The sequence below is a fragment of the Lontra canadensis genome, unplaced genomic scaffold (genome assembly GCF_010015895.1).
Source record: "Lontra canadensis isolate GAN:19392208 unplaced genomic scaffold, GSC_riverotter_1.0 scaffold4, whole genome shotgun sequence".
NCBI lineage: Eukaryota > Metazoa > Chordata > Mammalia > Carnivora > Mustelidae > Lontra > Lontra canadensis.
Window position 1 is genome coordinate 52977722 of NW_022630998.1, and position 26269 is coordinate 53003990.

At 35.3% G+C, this 26269-nt stretch overlaps 1 protein-coding gene across 1 annotated transcript in view; it reads right to left on the reverse strand.

Moving 5' to 3' along the window:
* SPINK5 (serine peptidase inhibitor Kazal type 5) overlaps positions 1-26269 on the reverse strand; it is a 75900-nt gene that overhangs the window by 40988 nt on the left and 8643 nt on the right. The window contains exons 5-10 of the mRNA XM_032850599.1: positions 11686-11813; positions 9804-9867; positions 8767-8894; positions 7231-7297; positions 3438-3565; positions 1775-1862 (exon numbers count right to left, since the gene is read on the reverse strand). Coding sequence (XP_032706490.1) covers positions 1775-1862; positions 3438-3565; positions 7231-7297; positions 8767-8894; positions 9804-9867; positions 11686-11813 — 603 coding nt within the window. The remainder of the gene's footprint in view (positions 1-1774; positions 1863-3437; positions 3566-7230; positions 7298-8766; positions 8895-9803; positions 9868-11685; positions 11814-26269) is intronic.

The following is a 26269-nucleotide window of genomic DNA, read 5'->3' on the forward strand; positions in this document are numbered from 1 at the left end:
TAAGAGTATGAGAGTGAGTTGGTGGGGGGAGTCAGAGGGAAAAGGAGGGAGAGAATCTCAAGCAAATTTCATGCTGAGCGTGGAGCCCATGTGGGGCTCAATCTCATGACCCTGAGATCAAGACCTGAGCCAAAATCAAATGTCGATTGCTTACCCAACTGAGCTACCCTCACACCCTCTATTTATACATTTTAGATGCTGTTAATTAAAGATATCAGAGAAAAGGAACTAAGGATAAAAAATAAAACTTACAGGATTTAGGGTTATCACAAAATTTTGTGATATTTCTCTCTGTGTAATAGACACCCATTTAAGTCAACAAATGTAATAAGGGGATATAAATGCAAATGTGATTTAGCTCTTTTATCACTCAAGTGGACAGGAGTAAAGAACTGCAATATAAAAAGCTGAGAGATATGACAAAGGTCTGAGTTAAATCTGTACAAGCACAAAGGGAAGAATGATTCATGGAAGTACAGAAAAGAGTTTATAGCTGAGTTCTATATCTTTAGGATGTGTCCAGGTAAATAGTGTGGCAAAAGGTTCTCTAAGAGGAATTATGACATATATGCAAAGACAGAGGAGGATAAAAGACCATAGTATCTTGAGATAATCTATTATTGTCAGGAGTAAAGTCTTAGCTGGATAAAGAGAGGAAAGTTTGGGAAGGGGTCAAAAAGGAGACCTTCATAATAAGTCAAAACTAGATCACTGAACCTTGAAGGGAATTTGAACTTTATTCTTAGGAAATTGGAAAATGATAAATATCTATAGAAGAGAAGAACATAAGCAAATCTGTTTTAGAAAGACCACCCAGCTGGATGTGTGAGGATTTGAGTAACTGGAGACTAAAGTTGGAGAAGCTATAGAAGAAAATAAGGAAAGAAAAGGAGGGAGGAGGGTGGAAGAAAGGAAGGAAAAAGAACAAGGAAGACAAAGAGGAAGGAAGAAACCAGAATGAATGATAAAAGGAATGTCTTGATTTGAGAAATAAAATTAAAGGATTGAGGGAAAGAAATCAGTTGAAAGTGAGGCCTAGACAGTATTATGGAATTATATGAAGTCAAAAGGGGAACTAATAAAGTAGGCTGTTTTATGAAACTGCGAACCACACACTACAGAAGCTGGGGTAACTCACTGTTAAAAGTAAGTTAAATAGGAGTGAAATGGTCCAAATATCCTCTAGGATACCCTCAAATGTTGGATTTTCATAAGGTCACTGAGTCATGGAAATATTTCCCACTCTATAAAAACAATGTGGAAGATGAACTGAATATTGAGGATTGAGGAAGATGTTGGTAAGAAGCATAGAGACCGGCCAGAACGCTAATGCATCAACACAAAGGAAATCTATTAGATGTATGAGCTAAGTTGGTAGCAGGAGAAAAAAGGACAAATGACTAGTTAAGAGATGTTTAGAAAGTAGAATGTGGTATGATTTTAAAGAGAGAATATTAAAATGTTACATAGAAGACCTCCAAATATATGTGTGATACCACACATATCAAAATTTGAATTCAGATAATGCTTTGATATATTACCTTCGTTTAGGAACTATTCTACTAATATGACTTGATTAATTTCCTCCAAATAGAACTAAAAATTGTAATGCTGAATTATTCTTCTAAAGCTTATGAAATACTAACTATAAACTACTTTCCAGAAAATCCATCAGTAGTGGAGGAAAATGAACCAATAGTGAAAATGCATTCTAGAGTAAAATGCACACACACCCCACAAAAGTCATAATTAAATTGATCAAACTAATCCTCACCTCAATTTCTCTCTTAACTTTGACTTTTTCCTCAGTCTTCTTCAGGTTTTCATGTGCTTTATTTTTTTCTTCTGAAAAACGCTGTTTGCTGGAGGAAAAAACAAAAATAAATAAGTGAGCACAGGTGCTTCAAATCCTCATGTTATAAAATAGTCATCTGGGGGCTCCTGGGTGGCACAGTCAGTTAAGCATCTGCCTTCAGCTCAGGTCATGATCTCAGGGTCCTGGGACTGAGCCCAGCATCCAGCCCAGCATCCAGCCCAGCATCCGGCTCCCTGCTCAGCAGGGAGTTGGTTTCTCACTCTTCCCCTGCCCCTCCCCCTTTGCTTGTGCTTTCTCTTTCTCACTCTCCCTCTCAAATAAATAAATAAATAAAATCTTTAACAAAAATAAAATAGTCATTTAGGTGCAGGTGGAAAACAGCCACGTGTTCATGAGTTCTAGAAAAAATATCTTCCATTCATCTTAGGGCTCCTGATTGAAATCTTCACTCTTTCTCCAAAGATGCTCTTTTATTTTGCCCTCAAATATGATATTTCTTTCCATTGCAATGACCGTTTTTGTCATCTTGCCTTCTTTTAAATCTTCTCAGCTTAAATTCTGCCTTCTTTAAGAAGGCAGAACAGACCTCACAGTGAAAATAAACTGTATATCTGCCATTGTATTTTCATAGCTGAATAGTCTCTTATGGCATAGTTCTTACTCTGTCTTGCAACGTGTGTGTGTATGTGTGTGTGTGTATGTGTGTCCGCGTGTCCATGGCTTATTTCTGCTGTTTAACTTTAAGCTACTTGAGAGCACAGATCTTTATTCATATGTTCACTCAACATTTGGCTAGCAACTATTTTTTGTCCATCGCTGGCCTGGTGCTATATATAAAACAGACACATACCCGGTCTTGTTCTTGGAACTTAGAACCCAGTCAACAAATGGTCACAGAAGTAAATACAGAATTGCCAGCTGTGTTGAATGTTATGAAATAAAATTATTAAGAGTTATAAAGACCGATTTCAATTAAGAATTTCAGGAAGTCTTATCCAAAGAAGGATAATCTTGAAATGTGATCCACAGAAGAAGAGACACTGGGTAGCCAAGACTGAGACAACCTGGCAGTAGGACAACATAAACGAGAGAGCTTCGAGGATTCAAGGATCTGAAACAGTGACAAGACCTGGTCTGAGACATCTTCATAAATGCTGTAATTATTGCAGGATTTGCACTTCCCCTCAGGCCAGATGCCCGATATGAAAAGATAAAGTTAATCCAAGTCACATATAAACATGAAGTTTTCCTGGGAGACAACATCTGTTCTTTCACTCAGGATAATTACTAAAGGAAAACAGTCAAAAGTCTTGGTATGTTTTGCCCTCATTCTCTATTATGACTATCTTATAAAAAGGCTTACAAAGGTGGTGGGAGGAAACAATAAGAAGTATTTTGTAATCCAGCCCTCTAACTGGAAAACAGAATCCATTTGTATTCAGAAACAGACATATATCATTAGGATCTACTTACTAGGTGGTATCATGATTTGCAGAAGACAGAAAACTGCTCAAAAATTTTCAACAACAAAGCTGCACCTCAACATTGTTCTTACTCACCATTCCCACCAATCTCCACTTTACCTATCCTGTCCCTCTAAAGAACCCACATCTGGACTCACAAAATTTCAGCACACAGAGCACATTTGTTGCCATGCATCCTGCCATCGGGGCCACGAATTGGGTCACTCTCTCGTGTACAATAAAGTCTTCCATTCCTCACTTGGGTTTCATATTCTTTACAAAAATCCTGCAAAAAGGTAAGTAATTACATTTAGCACTTTTCTACTCCTTAACACAGAAAATGTGTATCATGGATTTATAGTGAAAGAATGTCAGACCTAGAAGGTGTTGGTAAATATTTAACATATTAATGAGGATTAATAAGAAATAGTAATTATGTTATTAAATTACTAGGTACCTGCATTTACTATGTGTATATTTATTAAAAGATAGAAGAACTGTGTGGTGCCTGGGTGGCTCAGTTGGTTAAGTGACCAACTCCTGGTTTGGCTCAGGTCATGATCTCAGGGTCTTGAGACTGAGTTCCCCTTGGGCTCCACACTCAGCGGAGAGACTGCTTCTCCCCACTCTCCCTCTACCCCTTTCCCAACTTGCACACGCACTCTCTCTCTAAAATAAATAAGTAAATCTTTTTAAAAATGTAAAAGAGCCTTATAAAGAATAAGGCTGAGCAAACATCTCATAAAACTAGATGACTCTTACTAACTTTTAAGTCTATGAAAAAAGGATTACAAAAAAAAAAAGATCTTTCAATGAGTTCCAAGAAAGACATAACAAAATGCAGCTGGCCAAGACAAAAGAAAAATGTGTCAACAAGCAGAATAGAGAATCTGTAGGATGAGATGCTTAAACACTATTTAATATGGGTCAAATCAAGAACAATCTGGTCTGGTTTGCAAGGAAAATGAATAAGGTGGCATCCATTGTCCTCTCTGTGAATCTGTGGCCTCCTTTACTGATGTTCACTTTAATGTGCTCTGCCTTGTTTATCAATGTCCATTTCTAATATAGTAGGTGGAAAGCATGGAGAGTGAATCTAATTTTCCTTCATTCCCCACTGGAGAGAGGTAAAACACCAAGACTAAAATTTAAATTTAATTTAAAAGGCTGTGACTTCCCCCAAAAAACCCAAGAAAGGTTTGTTCCAGATTTCCCAATGCTTTGGTTTAGGACTTTTGGGTTTTTCTCTGTTTTGAAAATTCTATTATCTGAGTTGAAGGCTAAACTTTATATTTACACCTATATTTATATCTCTATCTACCCCAAATTACTCTAAATTTAGGAATCTCCATGTCAATAAACATGTTTTGTAATGGCCTGTATCACTATATAATCTACAAAACACAATCTACAAAAATATGCTTCTCTAAGCCTTTTTCAACTATGTCACCCTCATCTTCCCATTTCAGCCAAGAAAACATGAGCATAAAGAGTGTGGTTTGAAGTTGGAAGACCCTAAGCAGCTAGACTGTGCCTCTATGAAATTTCCCTGAGAAATTACAGCAAGGCATGGGCATGGGCATAGACACCACAGACAACTCTATCTTACCAACTACACAATGAAGTTTTTGGAATAATGTTCTTTAAGGCCTTTTCTAGATGTAATATTCTAAATTAAAAACAAACAAACTCATATTTCATCAGGACACTTTAAAAAAAGAATCCTAAGTGTGCCTGGGTGGCTCAGTGGGTTAAAGCCTCTGCTTTTGGCTCAGGTCGTGATCCCAGAGTCCTGGGATCGAGTCCCACATCGGGTTCTCTGCTTCAGCAGGGAGCCTGCTTCCCTTGCTCTCTCTCTTTGCCTGCCTCTCTGCCTACTTGTGATCTCTCTCTGTCAAATAACTAAATAAAATCTTAAAAAAAAAAAAGAATCCTAATTGACTCCTAATAAGAAGATATTTGTTTTTGGAGGAGCAATGGGTGTGCTCCCAACTTCCTGGTTGTAACAATCCAGGAATAAAGACACAGAAGACAATCATCTATCTGATAATCATAGCATAATAGGAAAATTACTGTTCAATGGTTCCCATAAGAGAAACAATGATAATTTCAGTTTATAAGTTGTGATTCATCCAAGGAGATTCTGAAGAAATGCTTTTGTGAACAACCCACTGACAGGCTAATTATGCAGCAGATATTGAGCCATTACTGTAAAGCAGTGGCATTCAACACGATCACGTCCAGTGACCCCACCAAAACAACGACCCCAGCCACAGAGGAAAAGAGGGAAAAATAAACAAGACCTGAGGATAGATAATGGAAAAGAACTGTCTGCGTTTACGGAGGAGTAAAATGTTCAATATTACAAGATGACCCGAAGTTTTTGACTGAAATTTAACAACCAAAAGAATTGCTTTTCAAACCTCAGTTAGTATTAAACAAATTCCTAAAGACCAACTCCTCCATATTCCTTCACTGAAACTCTGTTGAACACCCTATTAGGGTGGGAAATTTGCTTGAGTGAACAGTATCACGAAGTAGAAGTACCAAAAACTAGACTTGTGTCTATCCTTAGGAAAACACATGCCCATCATCCACAAAACTGGTATATTTGTTGTGCCGTCTCTCCCAATCAGATGGGGGGTCCCAAATGTGCGGCATCCTGATGGAGTTGGGGCAGGTGGCACAGGTAGTAAAAGAATCCACCCAAGGCAGAACAAAAGAGATAAAAGTATGTTGGATACCCCACAAGGAAGGGCAGGAAGGACAGCAAAGGAAAGACTCTTCCATGTGGTAGTGGGTAAGGGCTGTATTTAAAGGGGGAAGGAGAGGAGGTATGGGAATGTATGGAATTTTCCTTTTTTGGTACCTATATCTGGGTGTAAGTAGCCCATTGGTTAGTTAGGGCTGATATATATTTCAAGCGGTCACTTGATGGGCCTGTTTGGATTCAGCCAGGGGATCACTGTGGGACCTTTTGCCTTGATCAAATTTCCATTGCTCAAGCCTCCGGCCTAAAAGAGGCCTCTACACTTGTAGTAGCACAGAAGAGTACAGGGTGTGGAATCACATTACAACAAGAAAGTAAAATTGAGGTCATTTATCCAAACTCTTAATTTGGAACAAAGAAACTGAGGCCCAGAGAGAAGAGAAGACTTGGTCAGTTTCATACAGCAAGAACGTAACAAAACTATGGGTAAAACTAAATTGTTCTGACTTCTCAACAGAGAGCTAGTCATTTAGCAAAGTAACTGCTATCAGTTATAGTGAAAGTAGGGTTTAATAAACTTGGTGATCTAGGAAATCCAAGCTGTATCACCTGCAATGTTTACTCAATTACTAAAAGGAATAAATTTTTATACTAAACAATTAAACCACATAATAATTTGAAAAAACTTAACTTTAAGGGCTCTTTAAAAAACACAATATTTGTCTGATATTTTTGTTTAAACAGAAGCAAGACCTTTATAAATGTAGGCCTCACTGTAATAACCATAACAAATAACTCCAGTTTGTATCAGTGGGATGATTCATAAAATACACCAGTGGATACACTGTTTAAAAGACTCTAGAATTATTTTAAAGTTATTCCTGTCTAATTTATATTATGTCGTATTAAAAAAATTTATTCAAAGCAAAATTAATCTAAGCCAGGGAGACGGATGGTGGAAATTCGGTGGAATTTAATTAGCATATTTTCTGGCTTATATTCTTTCTTTCCCTTTTTCTTAAAAATAGCATGTTGTGAACTTCGGGTGGGAAAATGAAATTTTAAATCTGAATCTAATGATTAATATACTTGAAATAGTCAACTTGTGGAAGTTTGGAATTAAGGGAAACAATTTATTGTAAAAGTTAAGGACAACGACATTACTGACCCACCTCAAAGAGTCAAGCCTAACTTTGTTAATACTTTGGCCACGAGATCAAATTATGTGGTGAGGAATTTACCTTTTCGACACTTCGTCGAATTCTGGTTTCACCTTCTCTCTTGGCATTTTCCTGAGCTTCTTTTAAGCTGTTAAGAAAGAGAACACTTAGTCAGTTTCTGACTCCTATTTTCAGGGTCCAGTTCTGTGCTAGGCACTTTCATATCCTTGGCCCATACCTTGTTAAACAGATCCACTTACAAGAGACAAGCTTTTCCCTGTCTCTAATTGGAGCCAGAAAATTGCCAAAGATAAGGAAGGGTGTGAAACTGACTCACTGACAGTCAATTAAAGGCTTTGTTCTGTAAAAGCAGGTGGGTGTGACTCCTTGATTGACAAATGGAGATTGTTGGGGAAAATTCCCTTTAACTGGAAGAACCAAGAGCTTTTTAACACAATGCTGTGACAAGGGTGAAACCAAACTGAGCATTTGAAGCACGGCAGTCCACACCCTTATGTAAACCTTTTCTACACCTTGTAAAGTGTTTGTTTGCCTTCATGTAAAATCACCACAGTTTAAAAAAAGTGACATTGAGCTTCTGAGTCCTCTTGTATCTGTTACCTAATTGCAATCCCATCCAGAGACCAGCAGTATTATTAGTTCCACAGAGGAAGAAACCAGGAGTTAGGGAGGTCAAATTCTCTTTTTTAGCTAGTGCATGAAAACAGAAAGTCACAGAATTGGGGTGGGTTGGAAAACTCATACTACATAAGAATGTAGAAATTAAAAAAAAAAATGTAGAAATTAGGCTTATTTCCTGTCTGGAAACCAGATATAATCACTGTTTTGTAAACCTGATAGGACGTGCCCTTGAATTCTCTGGCAGCACACTATAATTTTCATAGGCAGGTGTGAAATTTATTAATCTGTTAGATCTTTCTCTGTCCTGATTTTAAAGATCCATGGATGTAAATGGAGCACTTAAAAGCCTGCTGACATATAGAGAATCTCTATCTTGTTTAACCGCCAGAATATTAAAGACTCATTGAATCTTCACTTCTCAGCCTTAGTACTCACAGTTGTTAGGCACTCAGAGAAAGTTAACCCTATCCTTCCCTTTACTAAAGTTCCACCTTCTATAGTAATAAGAAGGCAGCCACATGACATTACTGTTATTATTTTAAATTAGACGGTCACTTCTAGTAAGAGTCTCTGTACATATTCAAATGAAGCAATGCCTGTCAAACGACTGACCTAGTTTATTCCAGGAAAGTGTTTTCTAAATTGTAAAATACTGTGCCTTATAAAATACTGTGCATTGTCCTATCACTACAATTAAGCAAAGGAAGAGTCTTGAATTTAAGAACTAACATAATTACCTTACCCATGCCTTTTAAGAAACTCTAGCAGATGATATGAATTAAAAAGAAAAGAAGCCATTCAGAGAGCAAGGATTATTTCACCTTACAAAGACAAAGAATTGTATGCTTCATAAAAAGGACTGTATCTCTCTGAAAAAGAGTGAGAAAAAAAGTGATTCTGGAGTGACTGTCAGGAAGGCAACCAAGTGTGTCCTCTTTAAGTCCACCTACTCAGAGTGGGGATGATGATACTTACAAAAGCTCAGCACACATGGCGCACTTATTGCCATGTGTTTTGCCATCAGGACCAAGGACTGGATCATTTTCCCTCGTGCATCCAAGTCTTCCGTCCTTCACATAAGGCCGAAAAGCACTACATACATCCTGAAGAACAGGGAAAAGAACTTAACATTCACCATCCTGATTGTAATGCCTTCCACGGTTTTCGGAAATCGTATAGTACTCAGTGTTTCTCTGCCCAATGTATCCTAGCCACCAAGAGCAATGCCTAGAAGTAGCTTAGTAAGTGTTGCATAATTAACGAGGTCATATATGGTGCTCATTTACTTATTCATTTATTAGTAAACACAGATGCCCTAGTAAGTGCTAGAACTAAGGTGGAACACAGTCCTTGCACTCAACTTGCTCACGATCTACTGGATGACACAAAGAGACATTTAAAATATGATGTGCTAACTGTCCTGGTAGGTGCTCTAGGAGCATAGAAAGGGCACCAAATCTTGACTTAGGAAATACATTCAGCTAGAAAAAGTCAAGTGTCACAGGTCTGAGATACTCATTTCTTTCTTCTGTCATCACAAGTGCACAGAATGTTAGCAAAGAGAAAAGCTATTTAATCAAAATCTCATTTTTTGATATGGCAACACTGATACAGTGTGGTAAGTAATTTGTCCAAGGTCTCCTGACAGCAAGTAACAGTGCTAGGGTTTCAATTCAGATTGACTGATTCATAATGCCCTTTCTACGACAAGTGTAGTTTCCTTTTGATGGATGGATGGATGGATGGATGGATGGACTGATTGGTTTTTGTTTTGTTTTGTTTTGTTTTTTCATAGAAAGCAGAAGTAGAGCTGAACATTCTAACTACCAGCGTCACCTGCTTGAGTTGTAGGAATCAACTGCTTTTCATCCAATCAGGCAGTGCCCGATCTTATGTACAGCAAGAATTGCTCTCTTCCTAACACCCCACACCAAAGAAAGAAGAGGAGATCATCTTCTTTCTCTCTAAAGTCAGCCCCCCAAGATTTCCCACCATTTGACACTCATCCTCACCTGCTCTGGATTACTGGTCTCACATTCCCCTTCGCTTTTTATGCCAACTTGGGACCTGGTTTTACTGGAATTGAAAGTCAGGAGACACAGAAGTTTAGTATCACAGAACTTCTTACCATTCAAACATAACTTATTGTCACTGTATTATGATTCTCCTTTGTACCTGAAAACAGATGTCACATTGCATTCTTTTCCTCGCTTACTCTTTCTAATGAGAGCTTATGTTTACAGCTTGGAGTTGAAGAAATAGAATTATGTTGGAGGGCTAATAAGAGTCAGATCTATAAATACTATTTCTGGAATTTTCTTTCCTATGTCTAAAGAGAATCCATATCAGAAGAGAAGGAAAAAGTACACCTTATAACTAGATAGTAGATGTCCCCAAAGAACTATGCTATTGTTGATGATGTTGTTTTGAATATATGAATTCAAGTTCATAGATCTAACATCCTACTATATTATTCTTTGTTTGGCTTATGCTGACTAATGCTTTGGTTGTCATGGAAAGTACCTAAAGTCCCAAGAATTAGGTTGATTCAGTCTAATAGAGCTTTAACACTATCTGAAAACAGAACCATAAATGTAAAATATACTTCCTACTTTTTAAAAAGGTAAGGCAGCTTAAAACCACAGCCTGTGTATAACAATGAAAAAACAATATAAGGAGAAAAATGAAGCTATTAAAAGTGATAAGAAAAAAGTTCTATCAAAAGATAACCTCTGAGGGAAACAAACAAACAAATCGAATCCCAATGTTATTGCAGAGTCTCCTAGTAAACAAAGCTAAGGAAGAAACCCAATGGGCAGTATGTCTCTCACTGTATAATGTAGGAAGCATACCAGAAATTAGGGATGAGAAATTTAGACCTGATGAGATTTAAACATTCTATCACAGGACCCTCCATATAAAACACAATAGTAGTTAAATGTACAGTGTGCTCATAGTAGTATTACAAAATACATATCTAATAAAACCTGTCTGTTCTCTGTATGTATGTCTGTATTTTCCATTTATGTTGACCACTCGTAAGAGGTGAAGGCATTAATTTCAGACTGCATCTCTGAAAATGCAAAAATGCAAAGGATCAGAGTGATTTGATTCAGTTGTATTTTGGTAAAGATACTTATGACAAGAAGGGATAACTCTTGCACAATCCTGAAGACTGAATGTTTATCATACCCTTTATTGGCTTCAAGCACTGGTTGCTTTATATTTGCAAAAACTGAAGAGCAGACAATTCAAGACTGAGGCCACAGGCTAGAACCTGTGAAGCAGGGTGTGCCATCTTGCTGACTGAAGACAACTGACAACCAAACTTAGCACTGAGGTACACAAAGAATGAAATGGGGACAAAATGTTGGACAGCAAGATGCGTTAGCTATGTGACAAAGGTCGAATCAATGGGGAGAAGTTCAATATTAAAAATTCCAATTCTCTATCTACTATTATAAATTACTGAGCACTAAATGAAAAAAATCACTTGATGATTAAATAATTCTCTGTGAACAAAGATATACTCCTAGAAAGACAGATAGAAATGGAAATATGTCTGTTACATATAAGTAAGTATATGTACATATATGTGTGCTTATATGTGCACACACAGGGAGATACACAGATTTAGATCTATCAGATGTCTGTCTACTTCACAGAGATACTGATAACTATCTGATAAACTGCACACAAAGGTGCTTTGTAAAATATAAAGTGTCGCACTACGTATTTTTTTCCGTAAGAATAGTAAAAGGAGTGGTCCTAATAATTTATGGCTGGCTAACTCTCACGAAATGAATTGATATTTTAAAGACTGGAAGAAAAAACTGTGTCATGTACTTATATGGAGAGTATGCTTTAGGGAGAAAGCCTGCCGCAGATACTCACGCGTTCTCAGCACACAGCGCACATTTGTTGCTGTAGGTTTTCCCATCTGTGCCACAAACGGCTGCGTTGTCGAAGGTACAAATAAAATCCCCATTTCTCTCTTCTTTCCTGAAATCATCACAATTCAACTGCAAGAGACATTATCAAGGAACATCAAATTAGAAGAGATAAAATAATTGTTAGATACATAGATACATAAATAGGTTACCATTTTAAACCCAGAACAATATAACTTAACTGAAGAGCAAAACAGACTGTATGGATAACATTATGGATAATAGAACATGGCCCAAGAACAGAGATGTAATTAGATTTCAGGACAAAGAATTGCTATTTGATCTCAGCCACTTGCCATCTGGTGAGGTAGGCTAAGTCTCCTCTCTGAAACTTTGTATATACTGTTTATCAAATCCTGCCCTCCTTCTCTGCAGAGTGGCAATGAAGTCTAATAGATAATGTATAGGAAAGCTCTCTGTAAACTCTAAGCTGCAATAAAGTTTTTATTATTATAGATCAGGGCAGTGATCAGGAGCCAGATTGCTGGGCTCATAATTCAAATTCTGCCACATACTGCTGTGTAATGTGGGAGTTACTTAATCCCTCTGTGCTTTAGTGTCCTTATTTGCAAAATACAATAGTACCAACCTCTCAACATTTTAAACGGTTTTCAGTGCACGAATATGTGCACAGCATTTACAATGGCGCATAGCATGTCAAAACCACCTACTGTTATTACTGTTGTTATTTTAAACATTTTCTACACTGACAATCAAGCCAATCATGAAACATGTTTTGGGGATGATGGAAGAAATCCCCAATCTCAGCTCAGATAATATGACACATACTTAGGGACATACCCGTAAGGTGAGAAAAACAACTATACTAGGTGGTAACTGGAAACTAGGATTTGATTCTCACCTCCACCACCCACTCACTCCACCTCTTTGAACCTTACTTTTCTTATCTGACAAATGGAAATTCACACCCCATCTGTACTACAGATTTGTGCTGAGCATCAAATAAATACCTAGGAAACCTTATTTGGCAACACTATTGTGACATGAGCTAACTAAAGAAAACCTAGACTTAACTTGAATTTAATTTCTATCTAAAAGCAAAGAATGACATTGAGAATTTTTCAGTTATTACATCGCATGACAAAATAAACTTTTGATGTTATTGTCATAACACAAATATTTTAAATATAGATATGGAACACTTAGAATATAGACCTGTGACCTAGTATGTTACACAATAGAAAAAATAAAAGAATAATGGATACAAATACATAGAGAATTTGTGAACCAAAATGTTACACTGAGGAATACTTACAAAAGACAATAAAAAAGGAAAAAAGAATTTTACTTTATTTACTTATTTATTTATTTATTAAGATTTTATTTATTTATTTGAGAGAGAGAGAGCATGAGAGGGGGAAGGGGCAGGCAGCAGGAAAAGCAGAGTCCCTGCTGGAGCAGGGAGCCCAATGTGGGACACAGTCCTGGGACTCCAGGATCATGGCCTAAGCAGAAGGCAGTCACTTAACCAACTGAGCCACCCAGGTGACCCGGAAAAAGAATTTTAATTAGGAAAAAAAAAAAAAAAAGCTATGGAAATAACCCACTATTCATGTCATCTGTTTGGGAAGAAGTTAAAATAGAGTGAAGATAAGTAATGGCTATATGTATTATTGCATTTATTTGGTTGTTCATTTGTTCCTCAAAATTTGATAGGCTCTGAGTTTCTACCAGACTAAGACACTGCAAAAAAAAAAAAAAAAATTTGAAATGTATGTTCTAAGGAACTTACATTCTGATGAGAAGTTAAAGACCATAAATATAATTTTAAATTAAAATAAATGCTATTAAAAATAACTGGAACAATAACTAGAATGGTGGTTATTTTAAATAGAGTGTCAAGAAAGATTTCTCTGTAAAGGTAACATTCAAGATGAGATGGGATTAATGGGGAGAAACCAGCCATTAGAGATATGAGGGAAGGACATTCCAGGCCTAGAGAACTGCAAGTGCAAAGGATTTGTGATAGGAACTAGACTGTCCTGTTTAAGGGGCACAAAGAAGTGTGTCTGAAGCATAAGGAAAAAGCAGGAGAGCTGCTGGTTTTCTCTCTAAGGTCATTTCTGAAGAAACCACTGAAGCATGGGTGGCATGGATTGATTTTATTAACTTGGGACAATCACTGCTCTCCCTCTTCAGCAAAAGCAACAGCAGCATACTAGGTCACAGGTGTTGGAAGGGTGATGATAGGGCAGATAAAAAGCCCAGCTGTAAAAAAACAAAACAAAACAAAACAAAACAAAAAAACAACAACAAAAAAAAACCAGCTGTGAGGCGATGAGAACAGGTGTGGGTATTTACTACTCCACCTCCTCCTCCCCCTCCAAACTCCAAGGGCTGGTAGGTCACAACCTAGAAAGAACACATCTTCCTATTGCTAACAGTTTCTGAGAACTTACAGATGGATTCCCAGCCTGGTGGACTGGCAACAGACTGGAGGGGTAACGCTAGTTCCAGAAACTTCTGATCTAGGCTTTATCCCTTTTCCTATCCTTACACTCACCAGAGAGGCAGAGACAGAGCATAGCCTTGAACACCATCTCACTCAGTGTAGCAGAAAAAAATAACTAAAGCTATTATGGAATCTTAGAATGGAAATACCTGTAGATGTGAGGAACAAAACATAAAAGAAAATGGTAATGTGAGCAAGATTCAGTATCAGTTGAAGCAGAATTATCAGAATGCATAGAAAAATAATTTTTCAAGAGTGTAACTATGCTTTAGAGAAAAAATATCTGCAATATGAAACAAGAAAAAAAAGTTATAATGGGAAAAAAGTGGAAGTTTTAGACATGGAAAATATTTAAATGGTTATAAATAAAACAGTAGAAAGACTAAAAGTAGGATAGGTACAAGTACCTAATGAATTTGTAAACCAGAAGACTAGATCAAGAAACTCTCAGAGAAGCAATCATAAAGGAAAATGAATTTAAAATAGAAGAGAAAATCTAAACAACATGGGGAATAGAATTAGAAGTCCCCAAATGAGGCAACCATATATAGGAAAAATATTTGAAGAAATAGTGAACATTTCTAGAATCAATGAAAAATGAAAAACAAAAACAAGAGAAACAGAGAAACAGCCATAGCAACTCAAAGATGGAATCTAGTCAACAATAAATTAGAGAAGTTTAGGGCTTTTTTTTTTTTTAAGATTTTATTTATGTATTTGACAGAGGGAGACTCGTAGGTCACAAGTAGGCAGAGAGGCAGGCAGAGAGAGAGGGAGGAAGCAGGCTCCTTGCTGAGCAGAGAGCCCAATGTGGGCCTCGATCCCAGGACCCTGAGATCATGACCTGAGCCAAAAGCAGAGGCTTAACCCACAGAGCCACCCAGGTGACTGAAGTTTAGGGCTTTTTAACCAAAAAGAAAGCAAGCTAACATATGTTAGGGGAGAAGATACAGATTTAACAATCAACAGTGGCATTAGTAATAGTGATGATAAATAATTATAAATATGGGTATTTGGTTAAGGGGAGTCATAGTAAGAGTCAAAATAGATATGTAACCTTTAACTCATCATCAAAGAAAACTGAAAGGAAGAAACTACTTTTAAAATAATTTTTTAAAAGTCTGATAACTGAAAATATAAAAAATTAGGAGAACCAAGTCCTAGTACAACAGAATTAACAAACTATAAATGAGCTAAGCACACAAATTAAAATACAATTTGTGCTTGATTTAAAAAACAGGATTAGGGGCACCTGGGTGGCTCAGTGGGTTAAGCCTCTGCCTTTGGCTCAGGTCATGGTCTCGGGGTCCTGGGATCGAGCCCCAGCATCGTGCTCCCTGCTCAGCAGGGAACCTGCTTCCTCCTCTCTCTCTGCCTGCTTCTCTGCCTACTTGTGATTTCTCTGTGTCAAATAAATAAAGTACTTAAAAAAAAATTTTAAAAAATGAAAAATAAGATTGAGCAGGTATGATGATAAAAGAAAATTAAAATTAAAGAGCACACAGATACTGAAACAATAAGACAAAAGATAGGAGGTAAAAATGAATAAGAAGAGAGCAGATGCAGTAATATTAATACTAAAAATATAGAATTCAGCCCAAAATGCTTCATAAGTGACAAAAGACACTATGTAAAGTAAAAGGGAAAACAGAACATAAGGATATAATAATTACTGAGCATTCGTTAACTTAATAATATAGGCTCTACCTCGGTCAGACTGCAACCAAAAAATTTTGATAGAATAAGATAAATCAGTAACTGGATTTACGGATTTTAGCATATACTTCTCAGAAACTGATAGATGAAGGAAAAAAATTAAGATGCTTATGCCATTAGATTTTTATAGAAAACTATATCCAGGAAACAGCAAATAAACATTTTTTCCAAGACATAGAAAACATTTATAAAAGTAGAATATTTACTAGGCTACTCAGAAAGTCTTAGGAAATTCAAAGGATCAATGTCATATGGTCTATGTTCTCTGCCCAAGAAATATTTGGCGAAGAGTGACAAACGGAAACACTTCAAGCACAAATCTTGAGATAGATGATCATTAGTATCTTTACATACACTTGTCATGGAATCTTAAAATTAAAAATTTTAATGCTCAATCCATTACAAAATGTGCACCAGAGAAAACATAAAGAAATAAGAACAAGTGACACAGATAACAAAAAAAAAAATAGAGAAGATTAACCAAAAAGTTGATACTCAAATTCCTATGACAGTTGGTAAGAGATAGAGAAGACAGAAATAAAAACACATGCAATCATCATTTTAAGTAACTATATAAAAATTGACACATATATACAACAAAAACATATTATCAGTATCTATATGCTAAAACATCTGAAAACCGAAATAGAGACAGAGATACCAAAAAAGTGTAAAATACTTACAGTGGTTTGATAGGAAAAGTGGAACAGACTAATAGCATTAATCCCAATGATAAACTGGTCTGAGATACTCCCTCCTCCAAATGCCCAAGTACTAATAGCTTTAAAATCCACTGTCTAAATTGTTAAGAAAAAGTGAAAACTTGTACTGAGTAATAATAATTTAAAAGTTATTCCAAAAATTGAGAAGATATGTTAACTGAAAAATAATTGTAGACCGTTTTATTGAGGTTTTACTTACATACCATAAAATGCATGAATTTTGGTAAATTTATGGAGGTGTATAGCCATCACCTCAGTTTTAGCATACTTCCGTCACTCTAAGAGTTTCCCCTGTGCCCATTTACAGTTAATCCCAGTTCCCAGCTCTAGCCTTAGGCAGCCACAGATTTTTCTGGTTATAAATTTACCTTTTCTGGGTATTTCTTATAAATGGAATCATAAATATGGAATTGTTTGATTCCAGCTTCTTTCACTTTGCATAATGTTTCTTAGGTTCATCCATGTCATAACAGTATCAGGGGTACTTTCCTTTTATTTCTGAATAAAATTCCACTCTATAAATGTAGCTCATTTTGTTTATCCGTCACCAGCAGACCTGCAGACATTTAGATTGTTTCCAGTTTCGGATTATTAAAAAGAATACTGTTATGAATATTCACATGCATGGCTTCATGTGGACATATGTCTTCACTTCAATGGGGCAGATTCCTCGGACCAAATTTATTAGGTCATATGGCAAATTTATGTTTCACTTCTTCAGAAGCTGCCAGACTGTCTTCCGATGTAGTTGCACTCTTGAATACTCTTTCCTGCCATCTCTAAGTGTTCCAGTTTGTCCACAATCTTAACAACATTCTGTATTTTCCGTTTTGAGGATTTACAGCCATTCTTGTGGGTGTATAATAGCACCTCACTGAGGTTTTAATATGCATGTCCCTACATAATAATAATGTAAAACATCTTTTTAAGTGCTCACTAGCCATTACATTTTTAGTGTAATGGCTATTTCTAATTGAGTTGCCTTCTTATAATTGAGTTGTAAAGAGTTCCTTACATATTGTAGATAAAAGTCTTTTACCTGTATATGAGTATTTCTCTCAGTCCATACTTGTTTTTCTGTTGTCTCAGTGATTTTATTTGAAGCCCAAATGTTTGTACAGGCATACTTTGGAGACACTGCAGGTTTGGTTCCAGACCACCGTAAAAGCCAAATATCGCAATAAGGCAAGTCAAATGCATTATTTTTTGTTTTCCAGTATATGCAGAAGTTCTGTTTATACTATTCTGTAGTCTTTTAGGGGTGCAATAGTGTTATGTCTAAAAACCACAATGTCCACACCTTAATTAAAAGATACTTTTTTTGCTAAAAAATTATCATCATCACCTGAGCTTTCAGTGAGTCTTCCCCTTTTTGCTAGTTGAGGGTTTTGGTTCACAGATCAGGATGGTGGTGGTTGAAGGCTGGCGTGGCTGTTGCAATGTCTTAAAATAAAGCAACAATGAAGTGTGCCACACTGATGAACTCTCCTTTTCGTGAATGATTTCTCTGTGGCATGTGACGCCGTTTTGACTGCATTTTACCCACAGCAGAACATCTTTCAAAACTAGGAGTCAATCTTCTCAAACCCTGCTTTATTGACTAAGTTTACAGAATATTCTAAATCTTTTATTGTCATTTCAACAATCTTCACAGCATCTTCACCAGGAGTAGATTCCAGCTCAAGAAACCATGTAAGTGACTCCTCGGGGCACCTGGATGGCTCGGTTGGTTAAGCACCTGATTCTTCGTTCTGGCTCAGGTCATGCTCTCAGGCTCATGGGATGGAGTCTCATGTAGGCCTGTGTACTCAGTGAGGAGTTTGCTTGAGATTCTCTCTTTACCACTGCATCTCCCCAGTGCCTCCCCTCAAATAAATGAATAAAAATCTTAACAAAAAAAAAAAAAAAGAAGTGACTGCTCAGAGGTTCAAGTTTCATGACGAGATTGTGGTAATTCAGCCACACTCAGCCTGCACTTCTAGAGAATACTTGCTATTCCTGCCACATCTGCAGTTGCTCCCTCCGCTGAAGTTCTAAATCCCTCAAAGTCATTCGTGAAAGTTGGAATCAACTTCTAAACTCCTGTTAATGTTGAGACTGTATTTTGACCTCTTCCCATGAATCAAAATGTTCATAATGGCATCTAGAACCGTGAATCCTTTCTAGAGGTTTTCAATTTACTTTGCCCAAAGCCACCAGAGAAATTATTATCTATGGCAGCTAGAACCTAACAAAGTATACTTCTTAAACAATAAGACTTAAAAGTTAAAATTACTCCTTGATCTAGGGGCTGCAGAATGGATGTTGCATTAGCGGTCATGAAAACAACATTAATTTCATTGTTCTTCTCCACTGAAGATCACTGATCACAGATAACCATAAAAATTTATAATAATTAAGTTTTGAAATATTAGGAGAATTACCAAGATGTGACACAGAGACATGAAATGAGCAACTGCTATTGGGAAGACGGTATCAATAGACTTCTTTGATGCAAGATTGCCATAAACCTTCAATTCGTAAAAACATCTGAGACAGACAATAAAGCAAGTGTAATAAAATGAAGTATGCCTGTAATTTTGATGAAGTCCAACTTATTAATTTTGTATTTATGGAGCATGGTTCTGGTTTCATATTTTAAAACTCTGTCTAACCCAAATTCATGAATTTCTTCTGTTACGTTTTAGCCCAGAAATGTTATAGTTACGACTCTTAAATTTGAGACTCTAATCCATTTTGAGTTAATTTTTATGGACGATGTAAGGTAAGAGTCTAAATTTATTTTTATGGATATTAAATTTTCCAAGCATTTGTTTTATCTTGACAAGTCAGTCAAGTATTTGACCATAAATGGAAAGAATATCAATTCCATTCCACTGCACTGATCGTTATGCTTGTCCTTAAACCAATAACACACTGTTTTGTTCACTGTCATTTTATAATACATTTTGAAGTCAGTTACTCTTGGGTGTCCCAACATTTCTATATAAATATTAAAATTAATTTGTTGATTTCTACAAAAAAAAAGTCAGCTAGGACTTTGTAGGAGATATGTAGAATTTATAGATTAATTTTGGGAGAATTGCCATCTTGATAATAATTTTTGCATTGTTCATTGCTAGTATACAGAAATACAATGCAGTTTGCATTACTGATTTGTATACTGAAATCTTGCTAAACTCATTTATTAGTTTCTTGCTAAACTCATTCTCTAGCTTCTTTTTATGGATGCTTAGGATTTTCTATATACAGTATCATGTACCTACAATGAAAAAAAATTACTTTCCTTCCAAGCAGAATATCTTAATTAATTAAGAAATTTTGCCTTGGGGTGCCTGGGTGGCTCAGTCATTAAGCGGTTAAGCATCTGCCTTCAACTCAGCTCATAATCCCCTGGTCCTGGGATAAGCCCCTCATTGGGCTCCCTGCTCTGCAGGAAGCCTGCTTCTCCCTCTCCCACTCCCCCTGCTTGTGTTCTCTCTCTCGCTGTCTCTTGTGAAATAAATAAATAATAAATAAATAAATAAAATCTGTTAAAAAAAAAAAGGAAAGAAATTTTGCCTTATTATATTGGCTATATCCACCAGCTCAATGTTGAATAGAAGTGGTGTGTTGAATAAAAGTGGTAAGAGCAATCATCTTCACTTTCTTCTAGTCTTAAAGTAAAAGTATTCACTCCCTAACCATTAAGTAGATGTAAGTTATACCTTTATCATAGATGTCCTTTATCAGCTGAGGAAGTTTTTATCTACTGGTAGTTTTGTGCATGTGAGTTTGTGTGTTTTCATGTTTGAAAGAGAGATAGAAGAGTGTTTTTTTTTTTATCTTGAATGACTGTTAGATTTTGTTAAATGCCTTTTCTGCCTGTATTGAAATAATGAGGTACTTTTGTCCTTTATCAATATGGTGTACTAGATTTTCTGTTGTTATACCAACCTTTCTTTCCTAGAATAATTTCCTTTGGTTATGGTTTTATCTTTTGTTGTTGTTGTTGTGGATTCTGTTTGCTAATATTTTGTTAAATATTTTTCTATGTATGTTTATGAGAAATATTTGTCAGTAGTCTCCTATAGTTGTGATATCTTCCTTTGGATTTCATATCAAAATAATACTGGCTAGTAAGTGTTACTTCTTCTATTTCCTAAATGAGTCTATACAAGATTAATATTATTCTTCTTTCACTATTTGGTGGGGGTCACCAACAAAATCTGAACTTTTCTTTCACTTAATCATGGATTCAACTTGTTTACTTGCTATACATCTATTTTGATTTTTTATTTCTTCTTGGGTCAGTTTTAGTAATTCATGTATTTCTAGGAATTTGTCTATTTTATGTCAGTTGTCTACTTTTGGGGCACATATTTGTTCATAATATTCTACTATAATCCTTGTAATTTCTCTAGGGTATATAATGATATTTCATATTTCATTCCTGATTTTGGTAATTTTTGTTTTCTCTCACTTTTTTTCTTTTTTGTTAGGGCATTTTGTCTAAAGGTATATCAGCTTTGTTAATCTTCTCAAAGAACCAACATCTGGTCTATTAACTTCCTATTATTTTAAGGTTTTGTATTTTATTGATTTCTGCTCTATTCTTTAATATGTCCTCCCTTCTGCTTGATTGAGGTTTAGTTTGCTCTTCTTTTTCTAAGTTTCTTAATGTAGAAGTTAAGATTATTAATTTGTGACCTTTCTTCTTCTCTGATTTAGGTATTTAAAGCTCTATACAATGCTTTAGCTAAGCTCATAAGTTTTGAATTGAGTTTTTATATTTCTTCAGTTCAAATTATATTCTAATTTCCCTCAAGATTGTTTCTTTTATCCATCAGTTATTTAGAAGTATGCTGCTTCTTACTGTCCAAATATTTAGGGATTTCTCCAATTTCTTGCTCTTGCTGGTTTTCTACTCAATTCCATTTTTCAGAAAACATATTTTGTATGATTTTAATTCTTTTAAATTTAATGAGATACATTTTATATCCTAGCATTTAATCTATTTTGTAGACTGTTTCATTGTTCCTTGAAAAGGATGTACCTTCTGCAATCATTGGGGAAACACTCTGTATATTTCAGTTAGTTCCTAGTGTTGTTCAAGTATTCTATATCATTGATATTTTGTCTAGTTCTATCAATTTTTAACAGTAGAGTATTAAAATTTCTAATTATTATTGCTGAATTGTCTATTTTTTCATTTAATTAAAGAATATCTGGTTTAATACATTTTGAGCTTCTGTTAGTAGGAGCATATGCATTTATAATTGTTATATCTCCTGGTGTGTTAATACTTTTGTATTACAAAATGTCCCTATTTGTCTCCAATAATATTATTTGTCTTAATGTCTATTTTATCAGATGGTAATGTAGCAAATCTTGCTCTCTCATGTTATATTTGGCCTGGTATCACTCATCATTTCACACTTCTTCTGTCTTTGGATTTAAGGAATACCTAATGGAGATATTTTATAGCTTTTTTTTTAATCAGACAAAAATCTCCACTTTTTGACTGGAATATTTAAGTTATTTACATTTAGTATAATTATTGATATATTTTTATTTGCTGTGTTTCTATTTGTTTTCAATATGCTTTTGTGCTTTTTTACTTCTTTAATCCTCCACTACTGCCTTCTTTTTGGTTAAATATTTCTAGGGTGTCTTTTTAACTATTGTGTTCATTTTATTTATTTATTATATTTGTCATTTTCTTGCTGGTTACTCTAGTAATTGCAATATGCCTCCTAGTTTATCACAATCTATTAAAGATTAATATTTAATTCTGGTAAAATATAGAAACTTTGCCCCAGCACAGCTTTTATTCCCCTTTGTACTATAGTTATCTTAAATATTTTATCCATACAAATGCAAGCTGGTGCAACCACTCTGGAAAACAGCATGGAGGTTCCTCAAAATGTTGAAAATAGAATTACCCTATGACCCAGCAATTGCACTACTGGTTATTTACCCTAAAGATACAAATGTAGTGATCTGAAGGGGCACGTGCACCTGAATGTTTATGGCAGGAATGACTACCATAGCCAAATTATGGAAAGAACCTAGATGTCCATCAACAGATGAATGGATAAAGAAGATGTGGTATATATACACAATGGAATACTATGCAGCCATCAAAAGAAATGAAATCTTGCCATTTGCAACGATGTGGATGGAACTAGAGGGTATCATGCTTAGCGAAATAAGTCAATCAGAGAAAGACAACTATCATATGATCTCCCTGATATGAGGAAGTGGAGATGCAACATGGGGGGGTTAAGGGGATAGGAGAAGAATAAATAAAACAAGGTGGGATTGGGAGGGAGACAAACCATAAGTGACTCTTAATCTCACAAAACAAATTGAAGGTTGCTGGGGGTAGGGGGGTTGGACGAGGGGGGTGGGGTTATGGACATTGGGGAGGGTATGTGCTATGGTGAGTGCTGTGAAGTGTGTAAACCTGGCGTTTCACAGGCCTGTACCCCTGGGGATAAAAATACATTATATGTTTATTTAAAAAATTAATTAATTAATTAATTAATTAAAAAATATTTTATCCATACACCCAATAAAACAGCACTGTAATTATTGCTTTATATATTGTATCTTTAAAAGGAACTAGGTGAGATGCACCTGGCTGTCCCTGTCAGTAGAGCATGGGACTCTTGATCTTGGTGAATTCAAGCCCCACATTGGGTGTGGAGATTACTTGAAAAATAAAATCTTTAAAAAATGAAAAATAAATAAAAGAAACTAGATGAAAATAAGGGAAATATATTTATAAAGTAGTTCATATTAACATATATATTTATCATTTCTGGTGCTTTTCATTTCTTTCTGTAAGTCCAAGTTACCATCCAGGAATCATTTCCTTTCAGCTAATGCACTACTCTTATTATTACTTGTAAGACAGGTCTGAAGGCAACAAATTTTCCCAGATTTCACTTATTTGGAAATATCTTTATTTGACTTAATTTTTATAGATTAACTCTGGTGGATATAAAATATTGATAAACTTTTTTTTTTTTTTTTAAGAACTTTGAGCATGCCATTCCATTGTCTTTGGGCCTTCATTATTTTAGATGAGAAGCCAGTCATCAATTGTAACCAGTACAAAGAATGTGTCATTTTTCTTTTGCCACTTCAAACATTTTCTCTTGATTTCAACATTTTGATCATGATCAAATGTAAATATAAAGTTATAAAGATCATGATCAAATATAAATATAAAGTTCCAATCACTTTATATTTATCCTATTTGGGATTTGTTGAAATTCTTGAATGTAATGAGTAATTTTTTAAAAATATAGTGTGATACATTTTAGGCCATTATTTCTTGAAATAATTGTTCTATTTTATCTCTTTTTTATTTTTGATATTTCTATTGCACATGTTTTGGCATGCCTGCTACCTCAGAGACTCTGTGGCTCCATTTTTCATCAATATTTTTCTCTATTTCTATTGTTAACTTTTATTGATCTTTCTACAAGTTTAGTAATTCTTATGCAACCTCAACGATGCTTTTGAACCTCTCTACTGAATTTTTTATTTGACTTATGCTTGTCAACTCCAGAATTTCTATTTGAGATATATACCATTGTCTATCTCCATCTCTATCTCCTGAAAATTTCTATTTGTTTATGCATTGTCATTATACTTTCCTTTAATAATCCACCTATGGATTTCTTTAGTATTTGAACATTTTTAAAACAGCTGCTTCAAGTCTTTGTGAAATCTATCATTCAGGGACACTCAGATAGTTTCCATTGGCTTTTCTTTCCCTGAATATGGGTCATACATTCCAGTTACTTTGCATATTTCACAATTTTTGTTGAAGATTGGACATTTTGAATAATGATTTCACTGTAAAGATTCTTTTTGCTGTCTTATTGCTTATTTGCATCTTTGGCTGGGCTAACTCTCTGATTTCTTGCTGTCCTATAGTATACAGCTGTTGATGTGTCTCCCATGAAAACGTTTATGGTTTTTATTTTTTTAAGACTGTCTCTCTAGGTTTTTCTTTATCTATCTCTATAACTTAGTGGTTGGCCAATGATCAGACACAGTTTGGGCTCAAACACCTCAGGCTAATAAGGCTTCCAATGTTTGCAGATAGGCCTGTATGTACCGGGGAGGGCATTAAAATTTCAGAATATAGTTACATCTACCCCAGCATTTGGTTTCCACTGGGATTTTTTTCACGTGTGTTTTCTTTTTCTTTCTTTCTTTTTTTTTCTGGTGCAAAAAAAGTGGTTTTATTAAAGTACAGGAACAGGACCTATAAGCAGAAAGAGCTGCTTCATGTGTGTTTTCCAAGTGCTTGTGCACAGTCTTATGCAGTTAAAACTTTGTGGATTGCTCATTCCCTCTTTGCTCTCTGCTGCCCATGTATGAAGACTCAGCCAGAAACTGGCTTTCCTCAGTCATGCTACAACTTCAGGCTCCTTACTCTTAGTGAAAATCATGACAGCCACTGAAAACATCTCTGGAAATGATTGTTGCCCACTACTCTAAATTACTTTAATAAAGACAGTGCAGTTGCTGACCAAGCAAAAGGAGTGAAATGGTAGTATCCCTCAACAGGAACATCACAGACCACCCCCTGCATTGTTCCTATTAAGAATCTAGCAGTTTTTCAAGGATAAATGCTTGTCAGAGTGACACGGGCTATTGGTCAATTTCCAGAGTGCTATGATTGTTTTGGTCAATTTTGTCTCAATTTATAGTTGTTTTTTGGATAGAGGATTTGCTAACCTGCTTAAATGAAGTGAGTAAACTTAAATGAAATGAGATCTCCAGTACAATGAAAAATGAAGTATTTTCATTTTACTTATGAAAATAGTTTCAAATTTTCTAAATGAAATACTATCCAAATTCAACGGTGTATTAAAAATGTGTATGGTTAAGTACGATTTACCTTAAGAAAACATTAATAGTTTAACATAAGCAAATTTATCAAGAAATTTATTATATTAATAGACTGAAAGAGAAAAATCAGAAAATTATTTCAACAGTTGTAGAAAAGACATTTGTAATGATCAAAACAGATTCAGGAGATTAAGAACAGAAAGGAATTTTCTAAACTTGCTAAAGTTTATTTATAAAACACCTACAGTAAGTATATTATGGAGAAACTCTAGATATATTCCTTTTAATATATGATGAGAGGGCAAGCTAATGTTCATTATCATTATTACTGCTTAACTACAGAATTCTAGATCCTAGACAATGATATAAGAAAAGAAAAAGAAATAAAGGAGTGATAAAATGGAAAAGGAAGTTATAAAACACCTATTATCTCCTATTATGCAGATAATGTGATCAACTACCAAGAAAAAAATGACAGACTCAAAAAACTATCAGAATTAACACAAGATATCATAAAGCTGTTCTATATAAGATTAGCCTGTAGAAATCAACAGAGCAATAACCAGACAGAAATACCATAAACAACAAAATACCAAACAAAATATCAGTAAAATGACAAATTTTCTAGGTATTAGCAAAAATTATAAAAATCTGTTGAGAATACTTAATAGATTTCATAAAGCAGACAGAAATGATTATGAATTAATGATAAGGTATTCTGTGCTCTTGAGTTGGGTAGGCTCATATTACAAAAAGTCAAT